The 26,248-nt window shown below is 44.6% G+C and overlaps 1 protein-coding gene across 1 annotated transcript in view; it reads right to left on the reverse strand.

Annotated features, from left to right (window-relative positions):
- Positions 1–15,833: 15,833 nt before the first annotated feature.
- LOC144891184 (disintegrin and metalloproteinase domain-containing protein 9-like) overlaps positions 15,834–26,248 on the reverse strand; it is a 76,583-nt gene continuing 66,168 nt past the window's right edge. Inside the window, exons 8-9 of the mRNA XM_078773545.1 lie at positions 19,773–19,927; positions 15,834–18,540 (exon numbers count right to left, since the gene is read on the reverse strand). Coding sequence (XP_078629671.1) covers positions 18,474–18,540; positions 19,773–19,927 — 222 coding nt within the window. The 3' untranslated portion in view covers positions 15,834–18,473. The remainder of the gene's footprint in view (positions 18,541–19,772; positions 19,928–26,248) is intronic.

Consider the following 26,248-nt stretch of genomic DNA (forward strand, 5'->3'; position numbering starts at 1 on the left):
CACCACCTGGTGGCCGGAGGCCGTGCCCTTGGCATCGACAATGGCGGCCGATGTCGCGCAGGCTTTCATCGCCACCTGGGTCGCCCGGTTCGGCGCCCCCTCAGACATCTCGTCCGACCGCGGCCCCCAGTTCACCTCAGAGCTCTGGGGGGCGGTTGCGCAGGGGCTCGGGGTCCGGCTGCACCGAACCACGGCCTACCACCCCCAGACTAACGGCCTGTGTGAGCGATTTCACCGCTCATTGAAGGCCGCGCTCCGGGCCACCCTCCGCGACGGCGGCTGGGTCGACAGGCTCCCCTGGGTCCTGCTGGGCCTCCGGACGGCGCCCAAGGAGGACCTGCGCGCATCCGCGGCGGAGTTGGTCTTCGGGCAACCGCTGCGGGTGCTGGGCGAGTTCCTCGCCGACTCCACGGCACCATGGTCCGTGGCACAGCAGCGCTCCGCTCTGCAAGAGACCGCCCAGAGGTTCGCCCCGGTGCCAACGGCATGCCACGGGCACCCACCGACGCACGTCGCCCCGGAGCTTCGCACGGCGGAGTACGTCTTCGTCCGCCACGATGCCCACCGGACACCACTGCGGCCCCCGTACGACGGGCCTTTCCGCGTGCTGGAGACCGGGGCGAAGCACTTCACCCTGGACATCGGCGGTACTCCTGACCGCGTTTCGGTAGACCGCCTCAAGCCGGCCCACCTCAACGTGGACCATCCACCGCCAGTGGCCCGACCCCCACGTCGGGGCCGTCCCCCTGCGGGCGGACCCCCGGCACCGCCCAGCCCCGCCGCCACACCGCCCCCCGGTCCTGCACCCATCCCAGGGGCAGCCAGGGGCATCCCACCTGGCATCCCTGCACCCCGGACGCCGCCGATCGCCAGGGGGCGCTTCGGCCGGGTCATTCGTCTGCCCCGCAAACTGGCCCTCCAGGTGCGCGGGAATTCTGGGGGGGCGCGTGTGGCGGACACAAAAGCCCACTGGCGTGGTGACATCATTCCGCGCACCAAGTGGGCGAGGGCCACGCCCGAGGGGTAGGCGTGGCCTGAGGATAGACACGGGGTGCGCAGCCCAGAGCGCGCTAGTGTTACAGTGAGCTCCTGAAATAAAGACGCTTATAAGTTACCGCTTGTCCGCTTCCTCCTTGCTCGCAAGCAGCGTGCGTAACGCCGCGCTTTAACATGTTAATTTATGCAATGCTAGCAGAGTTACCCGGCGTTGCCCGGAAAATAAATATAGTCAATCACGCAATTAGTTTTGATATTCTGTTTATTTGTAGTGGGCTTTTTATAGTCAGAGGAAGCCACGCCCCTTGGGCACGTCCCGCTGCCACGCCCATGGGCACGCCCCGCAGACACGCCCGTAGTCTAAATCTGATGCGCCCATGTTTTTCGTCGTGAAAAGTTACCCCGCCCCCCCACCATGGACTTCCCTCTCTAAGTCACTTCCTTAGGCTGTCCAGTGTCCATGAGGCACAACCAAACAGACAGACGTTCACAAATAGGGATATAGATGCTCATTTGCAGGCGAGATTTCAACCACTCTGCGCACACAGGTAGCCCCGTGGAGATGTCACCTGAATGTAGTCCTGCGAATTTAAGAAACTATTTTCTTCCTGAAAATGTTGCTTTGATATGTGTGTGATTTTACATATATACAGTACTAGTGGTGTATGCTTACAGATTGTAAGCAATAACGAACAGTGAGCAATAACGAACAATTCGTACATAGGTACATAATGAATAGAAGGTGCATGATTGTACGCAAGCATGCATCAAGCACCTCCTGCTCGATGTCGATTGAGATTGTTTTTTTACGGACGTGTTTACGGTTTTTTACGTAAATTTTCATTGACGTTTTTATTTCACAGTTTAAAATGATAGAAAATACAATTTTCAAATACTGGATATCGATTGAGGTTTTTTTTTTATGTACGCGTTTACGGTTTTTTTACATAAATTTTTTACACTTTCCGATGGTTCTGTGATATTTCCCGATGTATCAGATTCGATGTCTGTCGACACGCCAAATTTCACCTTTTTACGTCACCTGGAAGGTACCGAACATTAATATCAGTGAGTGAGCGAGTGAGTGGTTAGAATGAGCGTTATATAATTGATATAATATATACATATACATATATGTGTGTGCGTCCGTGTGTTGTGTGTGGTCCGTGTGTGTATGTTTGCGTCCGTATGTGTATGTGTGCGTCCGTGTGTGTACGTGTGCGTCCGTGTGTGTATGTGTGTATGTGTGCGTCCGTGTGTGTATGTGTGCGAGTTCCACCCATTGGTTGGACAGTTCGCCTGACTCTGCCCACAATTTCTCTATTTTACCCTTTAACATTTACCCTTCAGAATTACCCTTTAGAATTACCCTTTATAATTACACTTTATCATCATCATCATCATCGGGTCGATCTTGTGTCTTTCGGTTGGTAATTATAATCATGCGGTCGCAAGTTCTACATGAGTACGCAGTATTCTTTTTGTCAGAATTAATGATCTTAATCGTTGAAATGCCGTGTACAAGTCTTTCTGCTTCGCCATTTCAACTACTGAAGCCCTAATGCTGACATCAGGATTTTTGGCATTGAGGTTTACTCCTCAAGGTTTTGACTACACTTCGTCCATCCCGTACCCTCTGACCTGCCTGGTTTGGTTAGACCTGTCCAGTAAAGCTCATTGGGTCACCGGGGAACCCAAGCCGCTCCACGATAGTCAACGTGATCGTCAATTGGAGCTGTACCCTTTATAATTACCTTTTATAATTACCCTTTATAAATACATTTCATAATTACCCTTTATAATTACCTTTTATAAATACCCTTTATAATTACCTTTTATAATTACCCTTTATAATTACCTTTTATAAATACCCTTTATAATTACCTTTTATAATTACCCTTTATAATTACATTTCATATTTACCCTTTATAATTACCTTTTATAATTACCCTTTATAATTACATTTCATAATTACCCTTTATAATTACATTTCATAATTACCCTTTGTAATTACCTTTTAAAATTACCTTTTATAATTCCCCTTTATAATTACATTTCATAATTACCCTTTATAATTACCCTTTATAATTACCTTTTATAATTACCCTTTATAATGACCTTTCATAATTGCCTTTTATAATTACCTTTTATAATTACCCTTTATAATTACCTTTTATAATTACCCTTTATAATGACCTTTCATAATTGCCCTTTATAATTACCCTTTATAATTACCTTTTATAATTACCCTTTATAATGACCTTTCATAATTACCCTTTATAATTACCCTTTATAATGACCTTTTATAATTACCCTTTATAATTACCCTTTACTAGCAACTGTACCCACCCTACGGGTGGGGCTTCAATTGGAAAGCCAAAATGAAAAGGCAAAATATCAGAAATTGAAGGCAGAATTTTTTTTATTTTCAACGATTCATATAAACATCCGTCAAATCATATCACACGTAAATCATCAAAATCAAAACAGTATCTTTAGAATTTCAACAAAAGCCACATCACTGTTCATATCGGTAAATATTATTCCATCGTGTTTCAAATCGTGATATCAACTGTACGCTTTTCTTTAGGGAAAAGAATTGAATGATTTTGATACCTCTTCTTCAGCTTATTACTTCAGGATGGACGACATTGCTGATGAAAGTTCCTTTTCTCGAATTGCACGAATATGTGAATTGTGATTGAGTTTCATTGTGATGTTTGTGCGGCGACGGGCGGTGTGTACAAAGGTCAGGGACTTAATCAACGCGAGCTGATGACTCGCGCTTACTGGGAATTCCTCGTTCGTGGGACACTGTCTCAAGCCCCAGTCCCCATCACGGATGGGGCTCAGCGGTTCAGCCGAGCCTGACGGCGAAGGGCAATGTACACGCTGGCCCGTCCAGTGTAGCACGCGTGCGGCCCCGGACATTGAAGGGCATTAAACGTTCATTAAACATTAAACGTTCATTAAAGGATTACGAAACGAAAAACATTACGAAATTACGTTCACACCGTCACGTAAAACACTACTGTGAACACATACATCGTCACAACATTGTCACAATGAACATCGTCACAATGAACGTTATGCGAACGCAAATGTTATGCGGGAGTCCAAACCTGAGAATGCTGGAGAGCAAAGCTGAAATTGGGAAAACTAAATAGCCTATTTTACTCCTGGAGATCCCAGGATTATCCACCCAAAATATCTTTGCGATCGGTTCAGCAGTTTTTACGGTACCTTCGAACAGACAGACGGACATTTGTTGAATTATAGTAAGATAATTACCCTTTAAAATTACCTTTTCTAATTACCCTTTAGAATTACCATTTAGAATGATCCTTTAGAATTATCCTTTAGAATTACCCTTTAGAATTATCCGTTAGAATTTCCCTTTAGAATTTCCCTTTGGAATTACCTTTTAGAATTACCATTTAGAATTATCCTTTAGAATTACCATTTAGAATTATCCTTTAGAATTACCATTTAGAATTATCCGTTAGAATTTCCCTTTAGAATTTCATTACCTTTTAGAATTACCATTTAGAATTATCCTTTAGAATTACCATTTAGAATTATCCTTTAGAATTACCTTTTAGAATTATCCTTTAGAATTACCCTTTGGAATTACAATTTCGAATTACCTTTTAGAATTACCATTTAGAATTATCCTTTAGAATTACCCTTTGGAATTACAATTTCGAATTACCTTTTAGAATTACCATTTAGAATTACCATTTCGAATTATCCTTTAGAATTACCCTTTAGAATTACCATTTAGAATTATCCTTTAGAATCACCTTTTAGAATTACCATTTAGAATTATCCTTTAGAATCACCTTTTAGAATTACCCTTTAGAATTACCATTTCGAATTATCCTTTAGAATTATCCTTTTGTATTTATCCTTTACAATTATCCTTTAGAATTACCATTTAGAATTATCCTTTAGAATTATCCGTTAGAATTATCCTTTGGAATTACCTTTTAGAATTATCCTTTAGAATAATTACTCTTTGGAACTAGAACGCCACTCAGGAGAGGGCATACTCCCGCCGTGGGTTTAGTTGGAATAATACGTTGTTTAACATCCCATCTCCCCAAAACAATAAATGAAAAAGAAAGTAAGCCCGAACTGTCAGAGAATTAATTTTGATATATCTCGGAATTAGAGGAGAAAAACATCATTTAAGAATAAGAACTAGAACGCCCTCAGCAGAACGCATACTCCTGCCGTGGGTTTAGTTGGAATAATACGTTGTTTAACATCCCCTCTCCCCAAAACAATAAATGAAAAAGAAAGTAAGCCCGAACTGTCAGATAATTTATTTTGATATATCTCGGAATTAGAGGAGAAAAACATCATTTAAGAATAAGAATAAAAGCTTGAATGCAGTAAAACAGAAAAAATCTTTCCCAAAAAAAATTCCTGGATCTGGAATAATATCCAGAGCTTCACCAAAAACTAATCGATTCTTCCTTATCCCAAGGGCAATCATCCCACCAACTTTCATCCAAATCCGTTCAGAACTTTTCGAGATATCTTGTTCACAAACACACGAACATACGAACACACACACACACGGACGGACACGATCGAATGCGTTACTCCCTGGCGGGAGTAATAAACCTGAAAATCGCAGAGCCAGACCCAGAATTATTTATTTTGTCTGGGAAGCCCATGCGAGGCTTCTTCTTCTTCAGCCTCTCACAACCCTAAGGTGAATATGCGATCTTTTAAAAAAAAAGTTGGAATTTTGCCAAATCTGTTTTATTCCTTTGTTAATATACCTCAGCCATTGACAAATCTGGAACTAAGTCTTTATAAGTTCATCAAATATTGACACCGCGAATGACATTCGCTGAGCTAAATGTTGATCTCTTCTGAGGTAAAAAACAAAACAAAAAAAAACAGTTTTAAAGCATTATACGTATCAAACGATACATTTTATGAAACGGGGAAACCTAATACACACGTTGGTGGTTTTAAAATGACAGAATATGTCTTTATTAGAAAGAAAAAAAAGAACATTGAAGACGACGCTGCTAAAAAAAATACACCGCTCTAACGCATAACCACGAGGTTGAACTACATTTACAACAAATATGAAAACTGTTTTCATATCACAATGTTAAATATAGAATTATAACATTATATAGAAGATAATGTTAAAAAAAATGAGCCCTATCTTCCAATGGTAAACAATCCTTCAAAAAATTCCTGGATCGGGAATAATATCCTGAGCTTTTTTTTTTTTTTTTTTTTTGTATACAAGATCGAGGCTCGTGAAAGAACGAACATTTATCACACAGAAAGACAAACCGACAAACCGACACATAACCGACAAACCGACACATACAACAAATAACATCGGGAGCGGTAGACAAGATGGGGAGAGAGGGGAAGGACACAAACACAACATTTTAGAGCAGGAACCGAGAGACATGGAGACATCGAGAGATCTGTGGGAGGGAGAGGGCTTTGGGGGGGAGGCATGGGAAAGGGGGTGGGAGAGGCATAAAACATATGGACACTGCCAGGACTACCAGGAAAGAAGTTGGAATTACAAACAAGGTGGATCTGGGGTGAATTAGTGGGGGTAGAAAAGATCAAGGTTTTGGATGGGGGAAGATAAGAGATGGTGGTGAACAGCTGTTTTAAAGACCTGGAGGGAGGAGTGGGATTGAAGGGAGTGTGGGAGTTTGTTCCAGAGGCGGGAGAAAAGAGGAATGAAGGAGTGAAGGTGAGCAGAGAGCCGAGATTTCGGCAGTTTAACCATCAGAGGCTTGCTGGCAGATCTTGTGCGACCTGTAGGAATATTTGGGGGACAGAGCACAGAGAGAGCTGGGGGAGCAAGGCCGGAGAGGAGTCGGTAGAAGACGGAAAGACCACCAACCTGCCTGCGGTGAGTGAGTGAGAGGCCCTTGGAGTTAGCTTCATCACGGGAGATTCCAATGATTCTGAATGCTTTGCTTTCAACAGCGTGAAGACGAGCTAGGTGTGAGGCAGGAGCACCAGCCCAGAGGGGAGAGCAGTATTCCATTGAGCTGCGGATGAAAGCCTTGTACGTGGTGAGGAGCTCAGGTGTGCCAAGGAAGGACTTCGCACGACGGAGGATGCCCAGTCGGCGACTGGCTTTGCAGGCCAGCTTGGAAATGTGGTTTTCCCAAGAAAGATCATGGCAGATAGTGAGACCCAAAAGCTTCAGCGACAGAACTTCTTGGAGAGGATTGTTGAGAAAGTAGATGGGAGGGTTGTCCAGTCGATCTTTTCGGAGAGACATAGTAAGAGTGTGAGATTTGTCAGGATTGAAAGACATGTTCCACTTGTTTGCCCAGTCTGTGATTTTGTCCAGGTCTTCAGAGAGTGAGGAGGCTGCAGACTGCCGATCTGAGGGAAGAGGAATGGAGCGGCAGAGAGTGGAGTCATCAGCAAAGAGATAGAGAGGATTTTCCAGAGAGTCGGAGAGATCATTGATAAAGACCAGAAAAAGCACAGGGCCCAGCACACTGCCTTGGGGAACTCCAGCCTGAACAGGAAGGGGAGATGAGAGAAATCCATTCAGGGCCACACGTTGACTACGACCAGAGAGGAAGTCCGCAAGCCATGCATGGAGATTTCCATGGATACCTTAGGAGTAGAGTTTGGTGAGCAGAGCTGGGTGCCAGACCGTATCGAAGGCACGTGATATGTCGAGGGAGACAGCTCTGATTTCCTGTTTGGCATTGAGGACCTCCATCCATTGTTGAGACAGGAGAAGCAGCATGTCCAGAGTAGAGTGACCTGGTCTGAATCCAAATTGATGATCAGAGATCAAGCCATTGGAGAAGAGTAAAGATTTCATATCCGAAGCAATGATGGATTCCATGACTTTGCTGATAATTGGGAGCAGGCTGATTGGTCTGTAGTTAAAAGGATCTGTTTTTGCACCTTTTTTGTGTAAAGCGGTAATGTTTGCTGATTTCCAGGATGCTGGCAGATGACCTTGAGCAAAAGATAGGGTGAAAAGAACAGAGAGAGGGTGAGATAGAGCGGCAGAGCAGGATTTTAGGACCCGTGGGCTGATGCCGTCTGGTCCAGTTGCAGAATCAGAGTCGAGGTTAGACAAAAACTCCTCCACCTTGTCAGGAGAGAAGGACACAGAGTCCAGGAGCAGTTGGGTTCGACTGGGAAAGGTGGGAACAGAGAGAGATGGGTTTGGGACTAAAGATTTTGAGGCAAACACAGAGTTGAGGCATTCGGCTTTGTCACGTGCGATGTCAACTGTGTGGCCATTTGAGGTAAGGGAGGGGATGGAGGGGGAACAAACACCAGAAACGGATTTGACCAGACGCCACCATGATTTGGAGGAAGGAGACAGGTTTGAGAGTTCGTTCTTGAGTGAGGAGAGATAGTGCTTACTGGCACTCCTGAGGGTAGACACACACTTGTTCCGAGCTTGGTGGAAGGAACTGAGATTGCCTTCAGTTGGATTAGCCTTCCAAGAGGCAAAGGCAAGTTGTTTCAGGGCAACTGCCTCACCACAAGATTCGGTGTACCATGGACGGGAGGAAGGGTAAGACAACTGAAGACGAGATGGGATAAATCTGTGCATGAGAGAGATCAGTTTGCTTTGGAAGAATTCCCAGGAAGAATTGATGTCAGAGGCAGTGGAGATGGGAGACCAATCCAGACGATTGATGGCTGCTTGAAGCCCGTCCCAGTCGGCCTGAGTGAAATGCCAGACTCTTCGACGCTGAGGAGGCTCTCTGAGAATGGCCAGAGAGATGTCCACTTTTACAAGCACATGATCAGAAGAACCGATTGGAGCAGAAGAAGAGCAGCAGACATTAGCAGGGAAGTTTGTCATAACCAAATCTAGAAGAGAAGAAACTCCATTGGCTGAGATCCGGGTCGGAAAATTGACAGATTGTGTCAATCCCAGTGAGTCACAGAAGTCCTTTGCTGAGGTTCCATGACTGGTGAGAGAGGAACCCACACCCAACCAGGTGGCATGATGACAGTTGAAGTCACCACATATGAGGAAGAGAGAGTTGGGATGAGTGGATAGAAGTTGGTCCATGTTGTCAGAGAGTGAAATGTAAATTGAGTCATCACTGTTTGGGGGACGGTACAGAACACATATGAACAAAAGGTGGGAGCGGAGAGGAACCCGTAGCCAGAGGTACTCCTGGGGGTGAGGAGGAGAGAAGGCAGTGCAAGGAGAATGAGGAAGAGAGTTTTTGATAAAGATAGCCACCCCACCACCAGGACGAGGCTCAGGTCTATCATACCGGAAGAGGGAGTAACCAGGAAGAGATATTGAGGAATCAGAGACATCTTGAAGGAGGAAAGTCTCTGTTAAGCAGATCAAGTCTGGATTGTCAGAAGCAACCTGTATGGAGAGATCAGTCAGGTTTGAGCGAAGGCCCCGGATGTTTGAGGTCCATACCGTTAAAGAAGAGAGAGGGGGAGCATCGGGTACAGGACAGGGGAGGGGAGGAGTAGGGTAAGATGAAGGATGAGAGGGGGAGGTAGGGAGAGCAGTTGATAGTGTGTCAGAGATTACAGAAGAGTTCCAAAAAAGGGAAGGATGAGGAGGATGAAAGGTTTGGTGGTGAAGGGATGAGGCAGAGTGAGGGGTTGTTTGAGGGGGGGCATGGGACAGTAGAAGGTTGGGGGGGGGGGTGGAGGCATGAGATAGAAGGGAGACGAGGTGGGGAGGAGGCAACTTTGAGGAGGGGGGAGGAGGGAGAATTTGAGAGGAATGGTATGGGGGGAGATTTGAATGGGAGGAGTTGGGGGGGAGTTTTGAAGGGGAGGAGTGAGGCGGGAGTTTAGGAGGGGAGGGGCAAGGGGGGAGTTTAAGAGGGGAGGGGCAAGGGGGGAGTCTAGTAGTGGAGGGGCAAGGGGGGAGTTTAGGAGTGTAGGGGCAAAGGGGGGGGGGATTTGGAGGGGAGGGGCAAGGGAGGAGTTTATGAGGGGAAGGGCAAGGGGGGAGTTCAGGAGTGGAGGGGCAAGGGGGGGGATTTGGAGGGGAGGGGCAAGGGGGGAGTTCAGGAGTGGAGGGGCAAGGGGGGAGTTTAAGAGTGGAGGGGAAAGGGGGTCGTTTAGGAGTGTAGGTGCAAGGGGGGGGATTTGGAGGGGAGGGGCAAGAGGGGAGTTTAGAAAGTAGATGATTAATGAAAGACGAACATTGATAACAAATTGGGTTTGTTGTGATTTTCAAGTTAGCAATCCGATTCAGAACGATGGAGGAGGGATGGAATGAATGTGAATTTAGACCATGTAGTGAGGGAGACGTATAAGATATTGAATTTCTTTTTTTTGACGTGGAATGAGTTGGAGAGGAAATTGAGAAAAGCCTTTTAAATAGGAAGAAAAACAGCGTGTTGTAATATGCCACTGAATAAACCACTGAAGGGGAAAGGGTAAACATATTTAAAATAATATTTAAACAGAACCGTGAACAATCTTATATGCACAAAATACCAACGGGGGGAGGGCCGAGAGGGACCACCACGAGTCACGTGAACAGGGCAAAAGGTGGATGGCAAGGAGATAATGGGGGCGGGGCGAAAAGCACCGCGATACACTTGGACAGAAAGTACAGGATGAGACAACGGCACACGTGGAGAAAGGAAAAATAAGTTTTTTTTTTTTTTTTTCACCAGAGCTTCACCAAAAACTAATCAATTCTTCCTTATCCCAAGGGCAATCATCCCACCAACTATCATCCAAATCCGTTCAGAAATTTTCCAGATATCTTGTTCACAAATACACGAACACACACACACACACACACACACACGGACATGAGTGAATGCATTACTCCCTGGCGGGAGTAATTATCCTTTAGAATTATACTTTAGAATTAGCCTTTAGAATTACCTTTTAGAAATACCTTTTAGAATTACCCTTTAGAATTACCATTTTAAATTACCCTTTAGAAATACCATTTCGAATTGCCCTTTAGAATTACCATTTAGAATTACCATTTCGAATTGCCCTTTAGAATTACCCTTTAGAATTACCATTTCGAATTGCCCTTTAGAATTACCATTTAGGTAATTCTACTAGCCGGATCCAGTTATAAAGGGATTATTGTGACTACATAAATGTGTCTCTTTCATGATTGATCATTGTAAATATTGTTACGTGGAAGGGGGAGGTGGGATTCCATAGTTAGACCGTGTACGTGAAGTATGGTCCGTGTGTTTCGAGTATCTGTTAGATTGACACGTAGCCTGTCAGGTTAAGTCGTTTGTTACATGTAACGCTGAGGAGGCAGCATATGTAATTTATAGACAGGGTAGACCTCATTAAATGTGGGTGTGAACACCCCATGTGGTATGTGGGGCTAGTAGGCGAGAACTCATGAGAGACTTCGAGAACTACTCATCTATCTGGCCATTACATTGTCTGGCCAGTATGTGTCAGCTATGAAGGCGTAATGTGCCGTGGAGACGGAAGTGCTAGCTTGGAATTATTATTTTTATAGGTGCCACCCCCATGGGCGGGATGGCCAGAGCAGATAACTCCGCCCAGAATGAGAGGAGAACCAGACAGAGACCATGCTTGAAGGAGGGTCATGAGAGACCTGGATACGAGGAATAAGAGGCCTCGTTGTGGAGAGCAGATCGCAAAAAGCGTTGTGTGGAAAAACTCTTCAAATTGTTGGAGTGGACCAAGTGTGGCTTTGTCTTGGATTGATCCAAGCTGGGTTCACCCTGTGTTGGTGGAGCGTGGAGGAAAAGAACAAAGGGGTCACGAGGCCTGGTGGAGGAGGTGGATCACCGCTGGTTTCCACACCAAACAACATATTTATCGTGCTTGTTATGGCTTCGGAGAGATATCACCTCACACCTGGATCCCGAAGTGATCTATTTTGAGTCAAGCGTTCACCCTGCACAACAAATAAGCAAAGTCTCGACTGCAATTGTTAGGTTAACATTAGTGGTTTAACCTCACTTAACCCGAGTGTGTTAGGAATGTGTTAGGAATTGGTTTATTTTCAATCATTGTATAGAAGTTTGAATATTCCCATTTACCTCTTTAGTGTATGTAGCTGGGAAGTTCTGCCCCACAGATTGGCTCTGTAATTCAGCCGGCACTACTTGACAGTTCCGCTCGACCGTACCTGATTAAGTGGACAAGCACGCACTGAGGGCACGTGCCCCAATTGACACATTTCGTAAAAGCGTGTTCGGGTGTTTCGGGTGTGTGTGTGTTCGGGTGTTTGTGAACAAGATATCTGGAAAAGTTCTGAACGGATTTGGATGAAAGTTGGTGGGATGATTGCCCTCGGGATAAGGAAGAATTGATTAGTTTTTGGTGAAGCTCAGGATATTATTCCCGATCCAGGGATTTTTTGAAGGATTTTGTTTACCATTGGAAGACTCATTTCATTTTTTTTTTTTTTTTGCTTTTTTTTTTGTTGAGGCGTGGCTCATTTTTTTTTTTTTACATTATCTTCTATATATTCTATATTTAACATTGTGATATGAAAATAGTTTTCGTATTTGTTGTAAATGTAGTTTAAACTTGTGGTTATGCGTTAGAGCGGTGTATTTTTTTTTAGCAGCGTCGTCTTCAATGTTCAATTTTTTTTTCTAATAAAGACATATTCTGTCATTTTAAAACCACCAAAGTGTGTATTAGGTTTCCCCGTTTCATAAAATGTATCGTTTGATACGTATAATGCTTTAAAACTGATTGGTTTTTTTGTTTTGTTTTGTTTTTACCTCAGAAGAGATATCAACATTTAGCTCAGCGAATGTCATTCGTGGTGTCAGTATTTGATGAACTTATAAAGACTTAGTTCCAGATTTGTCAATGGCTGAGGTATATTAACAAAGGAATAAAACAGATTTGGCAAAATTCCAACATTTTTTTTGAAAGATCCCAAATTCACCTGGGGTTGTGAGAGGCTCAAGAAGAAGAAACCTCGGATGGGCTTCCCAGACCAAATAAATAATTCTGGTTCTGGCTCTGCGATTTTCAGGTTTATTACTCCAACCAAGGAGTAACGCATTCGATCGTGTCCGTCCGTGTATGTGTGTGTTCGTATGTTCGTGTGTTTGTGAACAAGATATCTGGAAAAGTTCTGAACGGATTTGAATGAAAGTTGGTGGGATGATTTCCCTTGGGATAAGGAAGAATTGATTAGTTTTTGGTGAAGCTCAGGATATTATTCCAGATCCAGGAATTTTTTTTGGGAAAGATTTTTTTCTGTTTTACTGCATTAAAGCTTTTATTCTTATTCTTAAATGATGTTTTTCTCCTCTAATTCCGAGATATATCAAAATTAATGCTCTGACAGTTCGGGCTTACTTTCTTTTTCATTTATTGTTTTTGGGAGAGGGGATGTTAAACAAAACGTAGTATTCCAACTAAACCCACGGCGGGAGTATGCGCTCTACTGAGTGGCGTTCTAGTTCCCCATGAGTTCACTTCTGTATATTTGGTGACAAAAGACGCTAAAACTACCACTAATGGCACGCCGGCAGTGTTAAAGTGATGGGAAAGTAGAGCTAACATTACAGGTCATAACATCAGCGAGTAAAAGCTAACTTTTGCTTGTCTAGGTCAAATATACTATGGTAATTTCAAAAATGAGCAGGCCATTGTGCATTGACACACTCCGGCCCAATTCCAAGTTCCTGCCTGTCTCGGCAAAACTCTTCGACATTCCCAGGACTTTCGAGAAACATAACCATGCTTATCTGATGCACCACAATAGGGAATAGCAGTAATGATTATTTACCAGTGTAAAGTCCGGGGCCATGAGCATCTCCCCAACACCACCATCACAGCACATCTGTTTAACAACATAACTCACAGGCTTGCGGATTCACGTTTGTTTCAAAAATAAAAGTATGATTATTTTTTAAACGTTTATTATTAAAGTGGTAACGGAATTTCAAATGGCTGAGTAAAATTATTCACATGTATATATTTTTACTGCAAATATAAATTACTAACGTCTCACCTCTAGCCTTATAGTTGTGAAAATAACCGGAATGGTCATGTGATCAACCCAAAATCAGATGCATGGAGTACAAGTTTTTTACAGAACAAAAATTACCTTTCCTGAGTGGAAACAAAATGGCGAATGGTGCTAACAATGATATGCTCCCTTTTGGTGACAAATGCGACGTCACTTCCGTGAACGTGAGGTCACATCCTCTGTGACAGAGAAATAAATACACAGGGATTTTATATATTTAGATTATTCCATGACATACATGTTATGTCACATATGCATTTTTTTTTTCCACTAACTTAATAGCAAAAAATTGGACTTTGAACCAGGGACAGACTTGGATCGTTACAAGTCTTTCCTCGAAAATTCAGAACTACTGACAGCCTCCGAGGTCTTCGCTCAATGGTGTACTGCTCTCCATTATGGGCTAGGAATCCCCAAAACATATCGTTGGCTTCTCCATTCTGAGGAATCTAAATCTTAGAACAATATTGGAATCTTCCGTGTGACAAGGCCGTAGCACGTCTATTGCTTCCACATCCCCGCAGGTCGGTGGTCTCTCTGTTTTTTGCTTCTTCTTCTCTCACATTGCTCTCTCGATTCCCTCAACTATTCAAACCCCGTCAGCTTCTCCAGGATATCCGTGTTCTTCCAGTAACCCAATTCTGGTCCAGCTTTCAAAATCCAGGTTGATGACACTCACTCACTCACTTTCCTCTTTCATTAATTTTTTCACACAAAAAATTTCACACATTTTTTCAGACTCACTCTTTCATTCCTCTTTTCTCCCGCCTCTGGAACAAACTCCCTCACTCTCTTCAATCCCACACCTCCCTCCAGGACTTTAAAACAGCTGTTCACCACCATCTCTTATCTTCCCCCATCCAAAACCTTGATCTTTTCTACCCCCGTTAATTCACCCCAGATCCACTTTTTTTGAAATACCGACTTCTTTGCTGGAAGCCCGAGCTGTGTCCATGTGTTTTTCTTTTTTACCTCAAATTTCCCATGCCTCTTCCCCCCAAGCCTTCTCCCTCCCACAGATCTCCCGATGTCTTGATGTACATCTTGATGATCTCGATGTACATCTTGATGATCTCGATGTACATCTTGATGATCTCGATGTACATCTTGTCTCCCGCTCCCTTTATCATATGTTTTATGTGTCAGTTTGTCTTTTTGTGAGCAATGTTAGCTCTTACACGAGCCTCAATCTTGTATTAAAAACAAACAAACAAACAGAAAAAACAAAACTTTTGGTCCTCCTGTGGAACAACGTTTATTCCCCCCATTAATCCTGCTTGACCCAACCCTCTTACTTGCCAGTTGCTGTGTTTCCTCCCCCTCTCCTTTCTCCTCTTTTCCTGTCCATTCATTCCCTTGCTGGTTGTGTCCAATGGTTGTCCAACTGCGCCCTCTGGAGGGCAGTTCATACCCTGTGTCATGTCACTCTTCCATGAGGCTCCATCTTGTAAAGAACAAATGTACTCATCTTGTAAAGAAATATAAATGACTTTACAATAGAAAACTATGGTTGGAAGACCATACAGAGGAAACCGTGATTGGTCTCATGGCTGTTTCCAGCCTGGTGTCGTCTTTAGGTTAAGGTGGCTGGCTTAACATCTTAGGGTCTTGAGTTAGAGCGCCTGATAACACCAGGTGGGTTGACTCAGCCTGATATCCTTCCGAGGTATGAGTGAGTGGTATGACTGGAAAATGAGTACCAGCCTGCTGGAAACAGGGGGCACGGCCGCTCTTCCAGCAATTATGCAACCAACACAGGCTGAATACAAAATAATAATAAGAGCTGCTTCCTGATACACATAGGTTATTGATGCTCATCAGTGAAAGAGTGAGAATAATCATCGTACTCAAGAAGTCCTTTTTATTTAAAAAGTGTAAAAGTTTTTTTTTTTTAATTATCATTATTCAGATGTAGCAAATAAAACGTAATTTTTGGCTTACAAATGCAATGAAATGTACATACTCCCCCGAAATGAAAAGGAAAGCAAAAAGCTTATACTTGTATGAGTGTGCTTTAGCAAAAACTCCATCTGGATCGAGGAAACAAAAGTTGCGGCCTAATACATTTGCATAAAACAGCACCCACGTTAAAAAAAAAGTAGGCAACCACTGTTGCCATCAGCTCTCTCTCTCTCTGTCTTTCTTTTATATTAATGTTTCCCTGATGAAGAACACAATGGATTACATTGCACAATGTCTCATGGTAGATTCTCCATCACACTCTCCCAGAAACAAGCAATGCGTCGGCTCCTTCCGTGTGCTGTTTCTCCAACATCAAGTGAAGTGGATTACATTGTAATCAGCTTATGCGCAATCATGGGATGGCACGGAAAAGCCAGGTGGTTAAAAAGGTCTGCCCGCAGCCTTTTCTGGACTGATAAACAATCAGCTTGATGAAGAAATAAATTCTTAATGGCATTATTTAAAAAATCGAGGCTGATGACAGGAGAGCTATTGTCGTGTGCGCGGGCCTCGAGCGATTATGAAATTTCAGAGAGATGGGCCGAACAAGATGAGGTGCGACCTGAAAGCCAAGTGCGATACACTTGGAACGGAATATTCATATTGCACGGGTTTCCATTGTGCAAAAACGAAGTCGTGTCACAGAAATGGAGATTCTCACTCGGTTCTTTTCACAGCTGCTCTTTTGCTATTCCCCGGAGTGCCAGAAATGTCCGTGCGGGATTGCCTCGGCACCTATTCACACAAATGCTGAGCTAGAGATCCGTATGTAAAATGGCCGACATAATACCATCAAATTCTCTGGACCACATTCCCTGCAAAACCTGAAATTGCAGGTGACTTTTTAGAGAAGAAGAAAAGATCAACTGTAATTGTAATGTATATGGGAATTTCGCATTGATTTTGGCATATATATATATATATATATATATATATGACAGCCGTACCAAAAGTCAAAGGGAACAATGGATTCCACACGTTTGTGCCGAATATAGTAGAGCACAAGTTATTAACGACATCTATCCATCTATCCACTCCAATATAAACACAGGCTTGGCGCATGCACATCACTGGTGTCCCACAATCCATTGCGACAATATGGCTGTCAACCTCGTATCGTTTCGCCAACTGAATTCCTTGTGAAGGAGAACAACTCAACTGGAGATATCTACGGCCGATTGAGTCAGGTGAACGGAGATGCCTGCATGGGCACTAGCAGTGTCAAAAGGTGGGTGAGACATTTCAAAGACGGAAATATGGACATCGCCGATCAGCCATGACTGAACGCAACGAGCAGAAAAGATGATGCGATCAGTGAGGACCGAAGGGTGACTTGTTATGGAGATCGCAGTGCATCTTGAAATTGGAGGAAATCTCAAAGACTCTCAAGAAACTGAAACGTGCAATTTACTTCGGGAAAAGTGCCCAATGAAAAAAGGTGTCATCTTTCCACATGACAATGCTAGACCTCACACTGCACACCTGACATTGGAGGAAATCTCAAAGAATGGAGAGGACGTGCTCCCCTCGTACAGTCCAGACTTGACCTACCATATGTCCAGGCCCTTGAAAGATCACATGAGAGGCCAGCACTATGAGGCAGTCCAGATAGCCATGCGTACCTGTTTGCGACGTCTTGGGATGGACTTCTACCACAGCGGGATTTTTAGGCCTGTGCAGCACTGGCAGAAACGCGTGGATCGTTCTGGAGATTTTGTAGAAAAGTAATGTGGTTTGTCCACTGTCCAGTTACTATTGACAATATCAGATTTCTTTCATGTACCTTTGTTTTAATGGACAATAAATGTGCTCATGACTTTCGGTACGGCCCTCGTATATATCACTCAGAATGCCATAAAATTGAAGTACCAACATGTTGATTAGCGATTTTAGACAAAGGAATTTTCTTTCCAACACAAAAACTATCCGGCTATGTTTCATCTACAACTCGGTGAAGCCAAATTGTGTGAGTATTCATAAAGTGTGACCAGAAAAGTGTAGTGTGCAGCAGCATTGAATTAACAAAGTGGCTGCACATCAAAAGAACACTCACAGACGAGTAAACAAACTTGTTCAGGTGTCTGGAGGTGAGGGACACGTTTGGAGAGCAGAGATGGAAGTTGGAAAAGAGTGCGATGGGTGCAGATGGGGCGGAAGAAAAGAAGGTAAATTGAAGGTTAGTCACATGGCCAGCAAAAAAAAAATGAGAATCCATCATTTGTAAACGATGATGTCATAGACATAAAGGAACGAACCATAAATATCACAATAAAATCAACACCTGAGTTAAAAACACGGCAAAAGACCTTGTTAAGAAATGCAAACAATTTGAATATCCATCATGGTGTAGCAAATGCATGAGCTTCAAACCTGTGTTCACCCCTTTTGACCCCAGGAGTTTCTTTTTCCGGCAAAAAGGATTACAAACAAAGTGTAAAAAAATCTCTAGAAAAACACCGACTCCGACATCATAGTGCAAATTTTAGGGTCCATTTGGTGGTGGTAACCCCCTTGGCAGACAGCATTATTTTCGAATCAAGTACTTTGGATCGATAGGGTTTGATGGCTGGCCTCGATGAAGTGGGACAGGTCTGCAACAAAAGAAAGAGTAGATTAACTCCTCAAATATGTCTTCATTATCCTCTGAGTTTATGATTCTCTTTATGGAAGACGACACATTTTTACCCGTCGCTTTGCTGCGGATTTGATCAAAAGACGACATATTGTACTTCACAAACATTCTGCTCTAATCACTCTATCATTTGTCCGAGGTCATGTTCCATCTGCTTGGAAGTCAGCGAACATCACCTTCATCAGCCATCGTTGTTGCTTATATATGGTGCAAGCAAAATTCACTTCCGCTTTTTTATGAAGCTCCGTGTTGGATTTTTCGGTTTGAGCATCCGCTTAAAATGAGTGAAATGTTTCCATTTTGAAAAAAATTAAATTATTCTCACTCAGATATCAGCATCACAGCAATGTGTATTATCATATTATCAAGTTGCTTAAACTTTCTTTAAGAAGAAGATCATTTGTAATGCCGGATACCACCGGGTGGCGCTACATGATACACATTTATATAGAGAGAATTGGGGTATTCCCCCCACCTTGAACCCCCTCCCCCAGATATGCTACCATGACAGAAACCAAACTTGGGCTACCCTTAGGTGACATGCAAAATTTGGTTGAATTTGGTCAAGTAGTTTTTTAGTTTTTGAAACATATATAAATATACAAATCCACTTTTATATACACTAGCAGGTGTACCCGGCGTTGCTCGGTTTTAAACGCTTAATATCAAGTACCCTTTTACCAAGTACCAAGAGGAAGTAGCACATACCATTTTTAAAGTATGACCCAGCCAAGGTTCAAACCACTGACCTCCTCGACTCACAGTTGAACCCTAACCCTAACCCTAACAAGCCTAACCCTAAAAACTCGAACCCTAACCCTAACCCTAACAACTAACAACTAACAACTAACCCTAACCCTAACCCTAACCCGAACAACCCTAACCCTAAAAACTCAAACCCTAACCCTAACAACTAACAACTAACCCTAACCACTAACCCTAACAACCCTAACCCTAACTCTAACACCTCACCTCCTCAACTGCTCCAAACATCACACCAAAGAAGATGACGACAATGACCAAGTTTAACGTAACATATATGTTGAGGTTTAAGTAAAGTTTAACATATCCTAGACTATGTGGGCAACTGGAAGCAAAATATATCTTCAGTAGTGTGGAAAAGGGAGGGTTGGAGGAACCTCATAACAAAACCAAGACGAAGCGCGGAAACAGTAGCACTACGAGGCTCACCTAGCAGGATGCTCAGAGAAGCATGCAGCAATTGCAGCAAGATTTGGGCTGATGGCCTTGCCAGCGAGCGACGTGGGACTTGCGACCACATTACTTCCTGGGGAATGCGGAAGGGGCTTTTGCGGCACTGCTGGCTTTGGTACGGGCTGTACGTGCTGGTGAATGCAATGAGAGGGAATGAAATCAAATTACGTACTCGTGAATTGTGTATCACAAACTAAAACATGTATCAATATCTTTTTAAAGTTAAACCAATCCTAACAATAAGGTGAATAAGGTGAATACAATAAGGTGAATACAACAAAATAATTATCAAGAAAGCCTTCATGAGTAGGGATTGGGAGTTGATCCGTTATCATCGAGGTGTTGTTCCAAATGTCCCTCCAAGACTCCCTCTATTTTGTCTGTCAACCCTGTCCCTCCAAGACTCTAACCCTAACCCTAACAACTCCCCCCGCCTCCTCTTCCGACTATTATTTTTGTTTTGTTATGTTCTGCGTTTTGGCTCCTCCATGAGCCTCGACTCTGTATCCAAAAACAACCCCCAATCTCCATCTTCACCCCCAATTACCAGTGAGCTGGTACTCAATTTGCCCCCCTGGCATTAATTCAACTGTCGACCGGGATTCGAACTCACGATCCTAGGATCCCAAGCCGGCACCTTAACCACTAAGCCAACACCAGGCATGGTGGAGGTAACACTGTCAACATCTTTGGACACCAAAGGATCCTCTTGCTGATGGTGGGTGATGGAGGTCCACAATTTGCTGAATTCAAGCAGTTCACAACAGACCGACTGTTCAAACACATCTTGTCAAGCCCATATTATCCCTAGTTGAATGGTTTGGCTGAGAGCAGTGTCAAGATCATGAAGAGACTATTAAGAAGGCCGGGGAGCAAAGACAAGATCCCTACATGTCCTATATTTGCCTACAGTGAAGCCTGAGATGCAGCACCCAAGGTTAAGTTCCACCCAATGCAACATCTTGATCACATATTGGCAAGATATTGATCACATATTGGCAAGATATTGATCACATATTGGCAAGATATTGATCATCATATTGGCAAGATATTGATCACATATTGGCAAGATATTGATCACATATTGGCAAGATATTGATCACATATTGGCAACATCTTGATCACATATTGGCAAGATATTGATCACATATTGGCAAGATATTGATCACATATTGGCAAGATATTGATCACGTATTGGCAAGATATTGATCACATATTGGCAAGATATTGATCACGTATTGGCAAGATATTGATCACGTATTGGCAAGATATTGATCACGTATTGGCAAGATATTGATCACGTATGGGCAAGATATTGATCACATATTGGCAAGATATTGATCATGTATTGGCAAGATATTGATCACGTATTGGCAAGATATTGATCACGTATGGGCAAGATATTGATCACGTATTGGCAAGATATTGATCACGTATTGGCAAGATATTGATCACGTATTGGCAAGATATTGATCACGTATTGGCAAGATATTGATCACGTATTGGCAAGATATTGATCACATATTGGCAAGATATTGATCACGTATGGGCAAGATATTGATCACATATTGGCAAGATATTGATCACATATTGGCAAGATATTGATCACATATTGGCAAGATATTGATCACATATTGGCAAGATATTGATCACATATTGGCAAGATATTGATCACGTATTGGCAAGATATTGATCACGTATGGGCAAGATATTGTTCACATATTGGCAAGATATTGATCATGTATTGGCAAGATATTGATCACGTATTGGCAAGATATTGATCATGTATGGGCAAGATATTGATCACGTATTGGCAAGATATTGATCACGTATTGGCAAGATATTGATCACGTATTGGCAAGATATTGATCACGTATTGGCAAGATATTGATCACATATTGGCAAGATATTGATCACGTATGGGCAAGATATTGATAACATATTGGCAAGATATTGATCACATATTGGCAAGATATTGATCACGTATGGGCAAGATATTGATCACATATTGGCAAGATATTGATCACATATTGGCAAGATATTGATCACATATTGGCAAGATATTGATCACATATTGGCAAGATATTGATCACGTATTGGCAAGATATTGATCACGTATTGGCAAGATATTGATCACGTATTTGCAAGATATTGATCACGTATTGGCAAGATATTGATCACATATTGGCTGTCACAATTGAAAAAATAGCAAGCCATCCGTGTTTGGAGGAGCGGCCATCGGGATGACAGAGTCCGAATAGTGCAGATGGTCAGTCACAGATCATATGAGGTGGAGCTGGAGGATGGACAAATCTTTTGGAGAAACTGACGCAATATAATATGGCTCCGAGGTAAAGCTTTGCAGCACAGGATAGAGGACCTGAGGTAAGCCTGAACAGTGGCCACTGCAAGGGTGGCAAGCAAGTCCAGCGACTCAACCGGTGCACAAATATCATTGATGTCTAATCTCAGTCTGATTTACTCAAAGAGGTAGATGTGGTGATGTCATATGTCTTACTGTGGACAAGCCATATGGAGGCTGTCATCTTGCTGGTTTGATTTAGTCACTATAGTAAGTCCCCCCCCACCCCCAAGCCCCCTATCCATCACCATCCATAGCAACCCCTGTCCTTACTCACTACTTTTATTACCCCCATTAACCCTTCCTAGCCCAACCCCCTTACTTATAGGTTACAGTGTTTCCTCCCCTCCTATGTCTCTTTTCTTGTTCGTTCATTCCCTTGATTGTTCATTCCCTTGATTCCGTTCATATTGTATCCTGGAGTTGCTTCCACCGTCATTTCATCCCCTCCATGATCTTGCTCTTCCATGAGCCTCGATGTTGAGCCAAGGGGTATTTAAAAAAAGGAAAAATTAATTCTGCGTTATTGTTACATTTATTTTACCCATTTTGGGGATTAGTCATGTGATTGCAAAGAAAACCTCAATTTCCTTTTCGACTCACAAAGTCAATCATCAAGGAAGCTCCTCTTTCCTCACCCTATAATCATCACCTGGTGTTGGCCTAATGGTTAGGGCAGCGGGCTTGGGATCCCAAGGTCCTGAGATTGAATCCCGTTGAATTAACGCCAGGTGGGGTTGACTCAGCCTGTCATCCTTCCGAGGTCGGCAAAATGAGCAACAGATAATTAATTGGAGAGGCATTGCATCAGCGGCAGACGTGCCCACAGAAAAATGATGCAACCAGCAGTCGGGTGGGAACCACCCACCCTATAATCGAGGAATCTACAAACCATTGTATGAGATTCTAGAAGACCCATAATGTTTGATACAATTTAATTGAGTGTCACATGACCCACAACCCAAAACACGATTCCATTGTGATTTTATAAATAACTAGGTGAATTACCCGGCATTGCCCGGGGTATTTTAAATGAAATATGGATTCAATATTTCCTGCATGACAAATTGGGGAATGTTGGACTTTTTATGATTTTGTATGAATTACTAATCCTGGGGGTTGCAAAATGTGCTTGGACCACGTTCCCTTCTTTTAACTTCTTTTTATTAATTTTACTTTTAAAATACAACAAATCACTACAACCTCAACAAACGATCTTCACAAAACATTACTCGATCGCTCGCGGGAAAGACCCAGGCAGTGCGTGAGCAACATACTGGAGGCCTGAACACGGAAGTATAATAATAAATCTGCGTAAAGCAATCTTTTTAATAACAGGCGCACGTGTAAGTAAATGCTCTAGTAACTAAATTTGGGTTGTTGACACCAAATCACGACAACCTCAACACACGATCTTCACCATACATATTACTCGATCACTCCTGGGAACAAAACGCAAGGCGGTGTATAAGCACAAGCCCCGATCGAAGCTTGAAGGTCAATTAGCTGGTTTTATCTTGAGTCAGTATTTTTTTTATCCAAACACAGCCCGCGACCTTCCTTTGGATGAAAGAGGCGGCCATGCAGTTTGGTTGCACTGGTTCCTGCAAGGTCCGAATGCATCAATGAGCAACAGACTTTTTTCTTTATATATTCGTCTTTTAAAATCCCTTTAGCCTCTTTGAATTATTTTTGCCTGCGGCATGGCGCAGGTCTACAAGAGCCTCATGTTGCTGTTGTTGTTGTTGTTGTTGTTGTTGTTATTGGGGTTCTTGTTGGGGGTTGATTTTTGAAATGTGCACCCCCACCCACTGGTCGGACGGCTGCTGGACCCCACCCATATCAGTCACTTAACTCCACCTGCCATAGCAAGAACACAAAATGATATGGCCACCATCTTGATTTTCTGATGGGCCTAACGCATCAAGCCTGTAGGCATCTGCTGATTATTACACACTGCCTGGGTTTGTTGCGTCAGATTTCCTTTGGCTTTGGTTGGGGTCGAGTGTTATTCACGACGAGGGACCCCGAAAAATCTAATCATACGTCGAATAATAGTAAGGTTGAATCAAGCCCATCAGAATGCACGGTACGTCACAACGCACGGTGATCAAGCGTTGTGTTACGTTACGTAATCAATGCGGTCATTTTTGTTCATGTATGTATGTATGGGTAGGGTGTGTGGTGTGCTGTGTGTATGTTTGCTGGTAAAATACGGTTAGCATTGGGTGTTGTAGGGTTAGTACCGTCAACATCAATGAATGAATGAATCAATCAATCAAATGTGCCATTGTAGTGGCTACCGCTGGGTTTACACAATCGCCTTGCACCTACCAAGGACGCGGAGCGATCACCATGCCGGGCTCGTCCAGGACGCCCGGGCAGGCCCGCGCTCAACTTGCCGGGCCTCGGCCGGGACGCCCGGGCATGCCCGGGCACGCCCGCTCCCGACTTGCCAGGCCGCGTCCGGGACGCCCGGGCATGCCCGGGCATGCCCGCCCTCGACTTGCCAGGCCGCGGCCAGGACGCCCGGCCACGCCCCCTCTCGCCTTTCCCGGGCAAACGCTCCGTGATAATGTGTGTATATATATTGCTGCCCGATAAACGGGCTTTTCAGAGTAACCAAGTTGTTTTGTGACAATAAAGAAACTCGGACGAATTCCAGCTTTTTGTCGCGTCCATTCTTCCGATTGACGTGGGAGCACAGCCCCTACATTGGTGACCTACCGACATGGACACGGCAGTTGCCCTTAAACTGCCTACCTTCTGGGAGGCTCACGCGGCGGTTTGGTTCGCCCAGGCGGACTCCCTGTTCGCCCTGCGAGGCATCACGGCCGACGACACCCGCTTCTACCATGTGGTAGCAGCGCTCGGTTCAGCCACCACGGCCCGCGCCCTGAGCCTCCTCGAGAGCCCGCCAGCTGCTGACAAATACGGCGCGATTAAAAAGCTCCTCCTCGACACTTTCGCCCTCCCATCGGCGGAACGCGCACGGCGCCTGCTCGACCTGCCCGAGCTCGGCGACACGCGCCCGTCCGAGCGAATGGACTACATGCTTTCGCTGCTCGGCGAGCACTCTCCGGCATTCCTGTTCCGGGAGCTGTTCCTCCGTCAGCTGCCTAGCCCGGTACGCCTCGCACTGGTGAGCACGACGATCACGGATCCCCGCGCCCTCGCCAGGGAAGCCGACAAGATCTCCGCGGCAGGCCAACGCATTGCAGCAGCGACCTGGGGCCCACCGCCGTCCGATGCAACGCCCATGGCGCCCGAGCACCCGGCACGGTCGACGACCGAACGGCCGACGCAATTGGCGGCCCCTACGCCGAGCCGACCACCTCCAGCACGACGACCGGGGCCTCCACCTGACCAAGCGTGGTGTTACTATCATGCAAGGTTCGGACAGAAGGCCCGGACATGCCGACCCCCGTGCACCTTCGGCAGGCCGGGAAACGGCCGGGCCGGCGTTCATTACCAGCCATGAGCGCCGGCCACACGGGCAACTTACTTTTCATCACGGACAAAGCGTCCGGACGGCACTTCCTGTGCGACACCGGCGCCCAACTGAGCGTCATACCCGCCTCTGATCAGGACAGGCAGTCCGCGGTTTGCGGCCCCTCCTTGGTTGCGGCCAACGGATCGGCCATCCGCACCTTCGGCCCGCGCAACGTCACCCTCTGCTTCGGCGGCCAACGCTTTACTTGGACGTTTGTAACCGCAAACGTGCCCATGGCTCTGCTAGGCGCTGACTTCCTCTGTGCACACGGACTGCTGGTGGACGTCCAACGGCATCCCCTCATCAACGCCGAGACCTTCAGCTCCCTGGTATGCACATTGAGCAGCTCCACTCCGACCGAGCTGGCATGCGCCCTCCCGGCGGCGAACGAGTTTGCTCGCCTGCTCACGGAGTTCCCGGCCCTCACGCGGCCGACGTTTTCGGCCGTCACAGTACGACATGGGATCGAGCACCACATACCAACCACGGGCCCGCCGGTCTACGCCAGAGCCCGCCGCCTCGACCCAGCCAAGCTCGCCGTGGCCAAAGCCGAGTTCGACGCTTTGGAACACCTCGGCATCGTGCGGCGCTCCGATA

Source organism: Myxine glutinosa, chromosome 3, assembly GCF_964187855.1.
Source record: "Myxine glutinosa chromosome 3, kmMyxGlut1.1, whole genome shotgun sequence".
Taxonomy (NCBI): domain Eukaryota; kingdom Metazoa; phylum Chordata; class Myxini; order Myxiniformes; family Myxinidae; genus Myxine; species Myxine glutinosa.